Source organism: Metopolophium dirhodum, chromosome 1 (genome assembly GCF_019925205.1).
Source record: "Metopolophium dirhodum isolate CAU chromosome 1, ASM1992520v1, whole genome shotgun sequence".
Taxonomy (NCBI): Eukaryota; Metazoa; Arthropoda; class Insecta; order Hemiptera; family Aphididae; genus Metopolophium; species Metopolophium dirhodum.
Window position 1 is genome coordinate 64,499,672 of NC_083560.1, and position 13,646 is coordinate 64,513,317.

General features: G+C 32.5%; 1 protein-coding gene across 1 annotated transcript in view; it reads left to right on the plus strand.

The window, feature by feature from the left end:
• Positions 1–3,377: 3,377 nt before the first annotated feature.
• Positions 3,378–13,646, plus strand: part of LOC132934267 (uncharacterized) — a 59,283-nt gene continuing 49,014 nt past the window's right edge. Inside the window, exons 1-2 of the mRNA XM_061000555.1 lie at positions 3,378–4,110; positions 4,876–5,667. Coding sequence (XP_060856538.1) covers positions 4,938–5,667 — 730 coding nt within the window. The 5' untranslated portion in view covers positions 3,378–4,110; positions 4,876–4,937. The remainder of the gene's footprint in view (positions 4,111–4,875; positions 5,668–13,646) is intronic.

The following is a 13,646-nucleotide window of genomic DNA, read 5'->3' on the forward strand; positions in this document are numbered from 1 at the left end:
TTTTTTTTATAAGCGTTTGAAGTTTAAATTGTCAAACTGAGCAAAAATGAAAGAGTTTCAAATATCTGTCTTCTTTTAACTAGCCCATTTTTAAAAAATAGTTTCTCAGCTTATAATTTTGTATTATATTGACAGTGTTATTATGTGATTGTTTTTTATATGCTTACTAATTACACATCTACACTTGAGGTGTAAATAGGCTATAAAATAAATAAATATTTATTATTATTATTATATTAAAAATGTATTTTAATGTGAATAATTATGCGTTCTAAAATGTTTTAAATTTGGTTACTCACAATAAAGGTGCACACTACTTCACAGAAAAAACAAAATTGTTTTTACGTATCAGTCCATACTATATTATTGGTTATTTTAAAGTCTTTTGGAATATTATTTATAACAAATTATTATTATGTTCTTTGTAATTTTCTAAAACATTCCTAAAAAAACCCAAAAATAATGTATTATACCAAATAAAATCTGTTTCAATCTGTACCTATGTAATTATCAAGGTAATTAATAAATAATAATATAATAATAATAATAAATAGTTATAAATATTATTTATTGGCTAAAAAGTTAGTTACAAAAGGTAATTTACAAAAAAGGTTAGTACAAAGTAGTGTCATAATAGTTGGGTAATTGCAGCTAATAAAAAAATATATACAAAGTAAATACAAGGATATACTCGTTGAATGGCCTATATTTCACCACTGAGGATAACCTCCTAAAGTCCTATTGGTTACGATAAAGTACTAATAAAAACTAGATATAAACATCTACACAGAATTCTACATAATTTTTAGAGTTGTTCATCTATCCAAAAATAAAATTAATACAATCAAAAAGCTCATCATTACGTATCTGTGAAACCAAGTGCACTATAAAACTAGGTAATATACATATCTTAACTCACACACAGAGTCGATTAAAATGAATATTAAATTTAATGCATTGTTACGTTCAAAAAATCAATACATTTAATTGTTCTCAAACTCACAAAAAAACTATTGAACATTGACATTTTTAAATTTTTTACATACTTATATAAAATATGTATTATGTTTTTATAATTTGCTGTTAAGAATTTTAAGAATAAAAATAATGCATTTTAAACCTTTGAAATTTGATAACACATTTTTTATGAAAATGAATCTGAAAATATGGACATGGAATCATTATTTAATATATTGATCAAGCAATGAAAATTGTTAGTTTTAATTTAATTATGTTTTACTATACGTATTTCTGAAAGTTTCCTTGTTAGTTGCAATAGTAAGTATATAAAATTAATATATATAAAAAAAATTGTAATCCCTTCCTGAAACTATTTTAAAACCTGAAATAATACAGAGATAATAAGCTTACTCTTTTAATGGATATTTTATTCTTTAATTCACAGTTTTTTGAAACTTTCCCAATTTTCACTGAAAACTAAATTGACAAATTATTATTTTCGTGTAATACTTGCGTTTTTAAAAGTCTTAAACATAATCTACAGTAAGGTATGAATATATTATTGAACCTATAATATGAATATGAATTATCTGTAGTAATTTCATATCTTAAAGTACAATAGTTTTTTTTTTGTAATACAGAAAATAAAATAATACGGGTATGTAACATTATTGAAATTTTAGAATTTTTTTACGAATTAGAGTACCTATTGATGAATTAATTCTTATGTATTGTAGTTATTTCATTGTGAAGTTTCATGTTTGTAAATGATATTTATGCATGGTAAATTTGTTCGTATTATGTAATACCAAGAACAAATATAATGCAATATACATTTAATTAATTTCAACAAATCGTCAAAATACATTAACAATACGAACTGTCCAATGAATTTAATACGAGGTATACCTACTTTATAATTCAATGTTATTGTATACGGCTATGCAACATGTTGGTTGTTACGCTTATAATAATAGCTATACGTACAAATTACTATATTATTGTTTGTGAAGTTTCGTAAAAAAATAAACCAGAATGCCTATAAATGTAATGTAATATAATAATTATAATATTATATTCAATACCCGAACAGACGTTATATTATAGACATGTAAAAAAAATAAATAAATTGACGATTTTGAAACTTTGTTAGATATTAGATCGGTATCATTATCTAAATATTATATATTATAATCGCTAAATTTCAACACGGAAAAAAAAATAAAAACGAAAAAACATAAATCGTTCAATGGCTCACGCAGACAAGTTAGGTCATCACGACGACGGGCATGTAATATACGCGTCAAGGATAATGTTGACGGGTAATGGACGGGCTGACCGAAGTTTGAGCTTTTCGACTTTTGCACTAGGAAAACCTGACCGTGGTCCCGTCGCGTTTATGGAACGTTGTCATGGAAAACAGCCGCACGGTCGCTTAGGCCTGGCCAAAGATCGCCAACGCGGACGATCGCACAATATTATAGATATATACGTAGCGATGTGGTGGTCAGCGGCCGTTTCGCGTGCACGACGGCAGCATGATGATACGAACGGGGACGCCCGTGAGTAACGGGAGGAGTGGGGTTGCAGCGTGTACCACCTCTGAACAGCTTATATATAAACGTCTCTGGTATATATACCGATACCACCGCATCACCATTATGTACCGTGGTACAGCACTATATTATCACCGATGTGGGGTGGAAACGTCTACGCGTTTATATTCGTATTAGGTACATAGTACCGTGCTAGTATTATATATGTAGTTAATAGATGACCGACTGTATAATATATGATGCCGGTAACTTTGGACTGTAATGATAAATATATATGTAGTCTTGTACTGCGGATATGGTTGGGTATACCTATGGCATAAGCGGTGCAATAACGCGGCAGCCGGGGAGAGCAGTACCACGGCGATGACGACGACTACGACGACGACGAAGACGGGATAATGACGGCGGATGGACGGCGGCAGAAGGTGTACACAAGAGAGAGAGAGAGAGAGAGAGAGATAGAGAGAGAGAGAGAGAGAGAGAGAGAAGGCGCGCGCGTGCGAGCGAGAGTGAGAGGGGTGGTGAGAGCGAGCGCCGGCCGGAGATAGCGAGAGTGCGAGTGAGAGTCAACGTGAGAGAGGTGCGCGCGGAGGACGGTCCCAGCTGCTTTGGCCGCCGCCGTCGAATTAGAAGCTGTGCCACCGCCGGCGTCCACCGGCACCACGCCGACACTGCAGCGCTGGTAGAAGCGGGGTGGCGATGGTGGAGACGGTAGGGGATGTAGTGCCGGCGTACACTGCGCGCGGGTCGAGACGCGCGCGCGACACGCCGGGGGCCCAGTGGTTTGCGCAAGCGGCACCGCCACGCCGAAAGCAGGGCGCGCCACAGCCTCGTAGCAGCAGCAGCTTCGGCCGCGGAGGGTGCATCCGTATGGGCTCCGGCGTGCGCTAGTGGTGGCGGTGGTAGTTGACCGACGGCGACGACGCGGAGCGGATATCATACGCAATTCTATATTACTGTATCGCGCGGCGTCGTTCGCATCCCCGTCCCGCACCTCGCCACCCGGCGTGTCCGTGTCTGGCGCGCGCGGTCCGCGAGATACCGTCGTCGTGCGACGGCATTACACCGGCTGTACACCGTATATCGGCGACCCATTCATCAGTCCCATTCATTCATTATTCGCACGTCGCACTGTCATACGACTGAGTCACGTTTTGTAGCGACGTCGGCCATGGAATCGCCGGACACCGGTCCGACCGCCAAATGTTGCTGCACGGCGTCCGCTTGTCGTCGTGCTGTTCGTCGGCATCGAGGTGACTGCCCTGTGGCTGGGGACAGAAGTGCAGGCCGCACATTCGTTTAAGTACCACTGCTCGTATATTATCGTATACGGCACTGTCGTTTGGCCGTCGACGACGAAAGATTGCATTTCACATCTCTTCGTTTCCGCGATGCACGCTGTAACATCACGTCCACTGCCGCGTGGACCGGTTGACGGCGGTCACTGTGTTTGAGTATACGCGCGTTCGCACTACGACACGACCACCGACTATACAGCGGTGACGGCCGTCGAGTGGATAGGACCGTCGCGTGTGAGCGGTTCGTAGTTCGATGCAAGTACCTGTATACCTGTATATACACTAGCTGTTCTAAGGTAGTACCTATATCATAATATCATATATCGCATACTCTGTGCTGCATGTTTAATTTGTGTATAAATTATAGTATAGTATACTATTTTACCCCCGTCGTCGTCTGTTGTATTATTAAAACGGCCAACAAAAACTTGAAAAAAACGATCTTATATCGATTTTTTCGATTATGACGACCACACACATATACGGCACGACGACGACGACGGACTAATGTAATAAAAAATATTATTATAATAAATAATAATAGTGTTATGACACGTGCGATCATATTATAAGAAATAATAATAAATATAGTGCAGTGAACAATGTGTCAATATATGTTACCTGCTACACAAACATCGACCATAGGCATAGGCGCAATATAAACACAACGTTTAACCGTATGCCACCGCCGGTATTGTTTTTATTTTGCAAGTCATTGTTACTGCAAGTGGTTTTCTATTGATAGAAATGATTATTGAAGTATCATTGGGGTAATTAATTAATTGTTTTAAACGGAATTATATGCAAATACCATTGAAACCATCAAAGTTTGAAATTGCTAATCAGTATTGCGAACTATTTAGGTGATGGGGGGGGGGGAGGGGGTGTAGGGGGGAATATATCAATAATGTCAAGAATGGACTTTTAGACTTCGTATATTGTGCGTGAGAATAGATTATACTACTATAGCGACCCTAAAAAAAACGACCATAAATTGCGCCTATGACCACAGGTTAAACCCACGACGTTTATTCGTTTTTGTTTGTTTGTTTCTCGCACAGATACATTTGTGTAGTTTAAAAAATAACAACCGGAGACCGTGGAAACGCCAAAGTTGTCAAAAATGATGTTGATCGCGATGTCGTTGGAGCCCGCAATGGTCGACGAACGACGCGTCAAGAGTAATCAAGCGGTCAAGATGACACGGAAAAGTTACGATGACCATCACAGAAGATATGACACTGGTTCATTTGTTGGCGATGATAGCTATCGTGACGAGTGCCAACGTCCCAGTGACAGCGACGATCGGACGTCAGTTGTACTAGAAATAATAAGACCGCGAGTTAAGCTTAATAACTTTGGCAGCGGCGACGTCCGAAATTGGGAACGATCGGATTGGGCGACCTGTGACTACGGTGAAAAGCCAGGAAACTTTGACGGGACCGTCGATTGGACGAAACCTCAAGCAGACGCAAACATTGGCACGACGGTCGACGGCGCCACAGACGGTTATCATCCGGTCCGGCGACGACTTTTGGCGGACTGTGAACGCATCGAGACCGCAACGGCTGTAGCAGCGGACGACGCGGACGACGCATCACCCGAAGACCGACGGCGGCGGCGGCACGGCACACAGCAATGGTTCGGCAATTGCTGGCGACCGAAACCGTCATCAGCGGTCCCCGACATCCATCAGAATCACCATCGTCGGGTGCACCGGCACCGTCACCATCACCATCATACGCACCGTTTGCACATGTGGACGAGCAGTTGCTGCTGGTGGCTGTTGGTGTTCTATGCGGTGGTTGTGGTCGTTGCGTCGTTTGCCCGAGCCGCGCATTCCGCCAAAGACGGTAAATATATTACAATATTATATTACACCCGTACTAGGTATTGGCGATCAAAATCTTATCAATATTTGTGGTTGGTCTGTAACGGGCTACATGGAAAAATAACTTATACATAATACCTAAGATAATAAATAATATAATACCCTTATTACACAGCGTGCCCGCTACAGCTTATACTACTTTATCAATTTGATAAGCTTTTGATCGCCACTTGTTTATGGAAGTATAGAGGATCAATAGGTAGATGTTTAACATATGGACGCGGGATTTTCTATCTACACATAGGACTTGAACCAACATAACGGAGAGAGAAACGACGTTTCTCTATCACATTGAGACTCCCATATCTAGGGTTCTATCATTCATATTATCCATCTTAGCTTCACAATTTTGGATCAATACCGCATCCATATGTTTAATATCTATGGGAGGATCAGACATTCAGACCGGTGAGTATAGGTACAATACTGTATACTCATCTTGGGCGGCAATCAGGTACTATTATTGGCAGGAGGGGGAGGGCTAATTTCACACTCGATCTACCGCTATTAAAATGTCATTACCTACACATATAGATAATGTTACAAAATTAAATAGCTTTTTTTGTTTAACATAAATATTAAAATCTCAAAAATTCACAAATTATTTTGTATCTAAAATGTAATTCCATTTTAAATTGAATTGCCTTAGGTTTGAAAATGTGATGCAATGTCTCTCCAAAGTCCAAAGTTGTTCTTACAGAAGTTTAGAAATATCAAAGATATATTTCCTCAATTATTTGTTTGATAAGAGTTCTAAATTCAAATTGTCCTCTTCTTAGCACAACATTTTTTTTTAGTATACTTACATTGATTTATCGTATTCAAACTGACAATGCAGCAGAAAAAATCTCTCCGGTTTGTTATAATTATTTTTTTACATAATGACTGTTGGTTGCCGTTAAAAAAGAACTTCGAGGAAAATAAGGAATTTGGTTTTAGTCAAAATATTTACCAATATTACTAATAAAATATTCTAGTTACTTTCTATTGATATGTTAGGCAATATTTGTAAAGGAAAATAATATAAAAAATGATTATACAACTGGTAATATTTCATGAGTTTTACTTTATATTATTACGTATATGCAATATTGTGATATTTTTTAGTGCACAAAAATTTGTGCTCTAATTATAATCAATTCCCGTCCCAAATTGTTTGATCGTTTCATCCAGGTTAAAATCTAGAACAGATATAGGTAAACGGGGCTTAGGGGGTATCGGATGGTTAATTGTTTTTTGATTAAACTCAGACCTAAAACCATAATAATCGATTGTATTTTTTTTGTCGTTGTTATTCTTGGAATTTTAATTTATAGGTACCTAGTTCAAACATAAAATTAATTTTGGATATAAAAACTTCCCTACACAGTATTTGGAGGGTAACCTTAATCCCCGATGGTAGAATATAATATACGTTATATAAATTTAAACAATATAACATAAATCCGTACAACATATCGTTATTGTTTTTATGTGACGGCGTATCACTATAGTAAGTATAATACTAACCCCCACGAAACGGCTTTCTGTTTTCACGTGTCATAAACATTTGTTGAGCTGGACTGGTACAATAAAAAAATAAGCCAAAAATCTATAAAATTGAAATGGTTAGGTGTGTTGAAATTGCGCCGAGGTTACTATTATGAAAGTTTAAAATATGTTAGGTACCTAGTAAACATTTTTTTTAAGGATCATAGTACCTGCCTACACTAAGTTTGACATTTTAATATTTTAAAATTTAATTGACCGTATAATTAATATTTTATAAGTAATATTAAAATATTAAACAGTACATAGGAAACGTTTATTTTATAATTTTCCTATGATCCTAATATTTTACGCACTTCTGATTATTCAATTATTGCAATACTTTATAAATGATAATATTAATATATCTCTTGTTGAGACATCAAAGAAGGTAGAACAGTGGTTTAATGATTCCATATCTGACCACTGTAATCGATTACGTTCAGTCATTGTGACATTTTGTCATCATTACAGCCATCATAAATGTATTATCAACAATAGAACGTCTATATTCTATGGATGAGATAATTTATCATTATAGAATTAACCGATTGTTAAATTATAAAGTTATATGAGCATTCAGACTAAAGTGATTAACTACCTACATATACCAGACTCGTGCTATACTAAGTAATGCCACATTGCCACGGGAAAAAAAACAATAATCGAATGCCATACTTTCTAAACAATAGTATATTTAAATTTGTAATGCGGCTAGTGACAGTATAAAAACTATAAAAAGAACAAAATAATTTAATTAAAAGCGTACCCCCATTCTTAGCCATCACCACTCATCAGGTATTTAATTTATCTCTGAATGAAAGATTTTCATTCTTTTTTTTAGTTAAAATGAAAATTCTTAATTTTCACGAAGTAAAAATAATTGATGATCGACAAATGTAGTAACCAATTATCCACTTACAAAATATGATTTAAAGACAAGATAAAAGAACAAACTTTGATTTTAATTAAATCATAATTTCATATTTGGCACATAGTTTTATGTTTAAAACGTTTATTTAAAAATTATCCAAGTTAAAGTTAATTTATTAAATAATACTATAAATACATTTATAGCGTAAAATTAACATTAAAAATCATGCTAAAACTGAGATTAAATAGAACGAGAAAGTTATGTTTTTTTAGAATTTCAATAACTATAAATAAGTAGGTATATTACAGGAAAGGATTGATAAATGAAAAATTATAAATCCGAAATCTCTAATTATTTTAGATTATGCGCTTGTGCTTTCATTGTTATAACGAAGTATGCTATCACCTCATTTTCGGGGCAGTTAATTGTTTAATGTAGCTCATATATACCGATTTAAAACTAATTACATATTCTACCTTCTATGAAAAAGGTCATTTATTGATTTATACATTCAAGTAAAATATTAACAAAATAAATTATTGCGAAGAAATGCAGTGATGGTCAATTGTAATACTAATACATGAACTATTCTTGTGGATACGCCTATACGTACGATTTTTACTCAGAATCGTTTTTTAAATACAATAATAATTCTGACATTTAAATTTAAAATAAAATACTAATGCATTACGCCACTACCGTCTTCCATGTGTCAGAATTACCGAGTAGTATACTAGTACCTAATATAAGAACATTGTCAATCATAATTTTATTTCTTTTTACCTGATCTAAATTTATCATATTTACGGGTAAGATTATTAGAGAAATGCCACTCAATGTTACGAATCTTTTGATAGAAAATTGATTCTGTATAATTTAATTAATTTTTGATTTTCCAATAGTTTTTGGCAGTGTTAGGAACAGATAACAAAAAAATCATCTGGATAAAGATAAAGATAACAACACTAAATTTTATCTAAGATACAGATAAAAGATAAACAAATCAAATTCATCTAACAAAAAGATAAAAGATAAAAATATTTTATCTAGATAATTATCTAAATATTTAAATAACAGATAATTTTAGAAATTAAAAATAAAACAACTAATTAAAATAAAATATATATACCGTCATGTAAGTACACAAGATAATACACACACAAGAGAACCCATGGCTAACGGCCGTTCTTGCAGGGCGGGTGGTGGGGTCACCGGCTACTTTTCGTGTCACGTACTATTAATAATTAACAACATTGAAAAGATATTTACGAGTATTGTGTATTTGTGTATACGAAATAATGTTTATTATTATTATACGTCATGTGCAATTAAAATTGGTTTAGAGATTGTTTATAGTCCATAGATTTTAGATTTATAATATAAAACATAAAACCCGAAATACATAAATAGCATCTCATGTATTGCTCATCAGACTTATTGTCATTAATTTCAGACGGAAAGAATATACGGTTTATCTTTATTTCTCAATGAATAATATTATATTCTATGGAATTTTGTTTTGGACGGCGGTGGTTATAACTTTCCATCTGTTCTATTATTCGTATATTAATTATAGTTTAAAAATATTTATAAAATTCTGGGAATTTGACATATTTGTTGCGACGGTAATATACTAATATAGGCTAATTACATAAATTAATTAGTATATTATATTATATATTATTAACCGAATACAGAATATTAATTACTAATAACTAATAAGTAATAAGTATTAAATAGGAATAATTTATAGTCTTTTCAGAATAACGTCATATATTTTTAGCCCTGGATGTTATTTTACGTACAAGTTGTGCCTCAGATAATGAGAATAAAAATGAAACATTTTCGAACAGATCTAGCTAATTTTCACTAAAAAATTTATCTTGTAAATTTATCTAGATAAGTTAAATTTTTATCTAAAATAAATACTTAGATAACTTATATTTATTTATCTAGATAAAATAAAAGATAAAAAAACAATTATCTGTATAATTTATCTAGATAAGTCCTAACACTGGTTTTTGGAATATATATTATCTTACATTACTCATTTACTAAAGTATAAAACTGTTATACGTTATTCGATAGATCGAAATCTTTAATTCATATATACAACGTATAGGTACTAATATCATAGTCATTATACACATAGATCATTTTAAACATTTTTTTTTATTTGTGTACCTAATCATTTGTTTTATTGAATTTCCAAATTTTAATTTTTGAGCCTTGACATTTCAATACAAGGTTTACTCTACCGTTTATTATTCCTACTGTACAAAATCACTTATTATAGTTATTTTCTAAAGAACTTTTAACATTTAAAAAATATGTAGTCGAATCTGTATTAAATCGAACTTTAATTTTCAATCTACCATTTTTTTCAATTAGAATGATTTATATTGATTTCAAATTTATTATAACGATAATACGACGGTAACAACACTATCGAGTACTAATATGTAAGGAGAGTGCCAACAAAACTGGCTCTGTAGATGACTATTGACTGTACGTGACACATGTGTCAGCGATCCATATAAATATAAAATAAAATGGTTCAACCAAAACAGTAATCCTGACTTGTGAAAAATTTATATTTTTAACAGTTTAAATTTTACAATAAGGATTATCATTGGATTAAATTACCTTTGTTTTTAAAGTATTTGAAAAAATTCTAACAATAGATGTATTTTATTTTGGATATCATGGTGGTCTTATGCCTTGGGTTTCATTGTTTTAGAATCTTGAGACTAGGGGTCTATAATAAGTAAGTAGGTTTATATCCATTTAAACTTAGTAGATATTACGAGATTTTATCGATTCCATCAAACCTTTTTTACTGGGGAAAAACAAATATCGATTCCGTCAATGCAAGATGATTCTGCCACCCACTTCAGCAATTAACCCATAAATTCCTCCAATTTTAAGTTGTAAATTCAAGTAACGTAAGATTGAGCTACTGTTAACCTAAAAATTGACAAATATAACCAAGAAAGTATGGGAAAATAAAAACTTCTCGTACAAAAATTACAATTAGTAATTTTATAATATAATATTGCAATGATTTTAATACGAATTGTATTTAAAAATATCTGTGCAATTGGTAGCTGATTTATTATTTTGCAGACTAGTCATATTATATTATTTTTTAAACTATTAAACATTTAGGAATAATATTATAACAATTAATACATTTTGGTTATATGTACTTTGTCTATTTTATAATTACCTACTTGAATACTGATTATTTTCATAAATAGAAACCTATATGCTATAATATTATGTTGGATATTTTATCATAAGACGTGTATGGAAATGAACAATTGTATTATATTATTCCATTTTTCCATTGGCGCATATCTAAAAAATATTTCGTGTTATAATAAGGACCGTTGCTGATTTACTTTTAAATAGGTAATTAATATTAAATATAGAAAAGAATAAATACAGGTAAAATTTTATAGGCGGAATCGATGGGTCTCCGATATTACCTGTGTACAATGTGTACCCCTATAGATAGTTACACAGAAAGAGATCCTAGTGATTTTCATTCATAATCGGTCTTTGTAGGAGAGACTCGGTACGTTTGTAACAATTTTCCACAAACTTGATAACAACATTTTGTTTGATCACTATTTCAATCAGTTAAGTAACTTATTACCTTTATAAAAATATGAGTATTGAGCTTTAACTTTCACTAGTTGTTGAGTAAATGTGAATTTAAAAAAAGTGCTACAATTTTACCCAGTAAAGTTACAATTGTAACAGCACCAAGGACAAATGTAATACCTACATATTTTTTCTTTTTAAAACTTGTGTTGTTTTTAACTTTTTGATGTCATAAACATATTTTGTTATATTGCTCGTAAAATAAATATGATATCAGCTTATTGATAATGAGGTATATGGTACACCTAGTACATTGTAAAGTGTAACAACTAAATATTATTTTAAAATGTTTGTATTTATCATGGAGGTGAATGGCAGGTGGTGTCATTGGTTGTGTTACAATCGTACCATATTACAATTGTACCCGGTCTCCCCTATTCAATACTATGTTGATTAAATGTCAACTTAAATTTAATAATCCATAGTATAAATACTACAGTACTTATATAATTTAAGTCTTTCGTCTCACTAGCTTTTATTAATTATTACGTTCTAGATGAATTGTCATATTTTACATATTCATGTTAATTTTACGTTCTTGCTTAGTGCCAAAATAAGTTAAATATTCATTATTAATTTTATTACATAATTTTATCAAACTATTATTAATTTTAAATTGTTTATAAATGGTAACAATAATATAAGTAAAGACAATTTTTAAACAATGATTAATATTTTTTTATATTTATTAACGTTATGACTTATGAATGTCACTATTTGAGGAAGTTCTTGAACTCAAGCAGTTAAGATGATTTTATATTTCTGTATTCATTATTCAGACTATGTCAGTATAGGATTACAAATGTAAAAATGTACCTGCTCTGAAAGTTGAAACACTCGTGACCAGGAAATATAAGTACCAATGACATAAAAATAAATAATTGCAAATTAAACACATTTTAAAAAACAACCAGGATTGTATGTGACTCAAACTTCAAACTAATTTATAAATTGGTAGTAGAAATGTTTGTATTAGGTGTAAATATTTAAACCTGTCAAACATTTAAATTGAAGAAAAAATAAAGTGCATGTGTGGTGGAAAATCGAATTATTGATTTTTTTACTAATTCATTTATGGGTATAAAACAATTAATAATAACCATCCGACATTTTATATTATTGATAGGATTTATTTTTAATTTAAAGAACAAATTTATATTGAATTACTTTGAAAAAATACTTGTGTATTTATGGATTAAAATGTTTGAGGAGGACCTATACCTATATAGTAATAATGTAAACATGTTAGCTAAAAATTTAAATGATGCTTTTGAGTAGTTATAGAGTGTTATAATTTATAACTTATATAACAACAACTCGAGTGACAATTATTATTGTCATAATTTATGTATAATCGAATTAAATTTCGTGGACTGGTCGGCACCGGACTTCAGAGGATAGACACGAATAAAACTTCTTTTTTTTTTTTAAACCGTCTAAAAAAAGGAAGAAGTAGGCGTTCTTAAAGCGTTTTATATCCATCTTATTTAGTAATGTTATTTTTCTCGCTGGAAGCGTACGTCTCGGGTAAAAGGGTCGGTAAATCATCTGGCTTGATACAGGCAAACGGGCTTCGGGCGTCCGGTCAGGCGTCCCGTTTGTCGCACCCCCTCCCCCAACTACACTGTCGCAGTTATAGCAACTACTTTTTTTTTTAAACGACGGCGACGGTGAGTTTTTGTTCCGTTTTCATCGTAGAGATAGGGAGAGAAAACATTTTTAAAATTTTGTTTCCATATATTAAAAAAAAGAAGATACTACAAAAGAATTATATTTCAAGTACAGCATAAAAACAAAAGCATTCAATTGTATCATGCAATGTTAAAACAAATGTCTGTATGAAATTAAAAATAGTACATAAACCGAGTGAA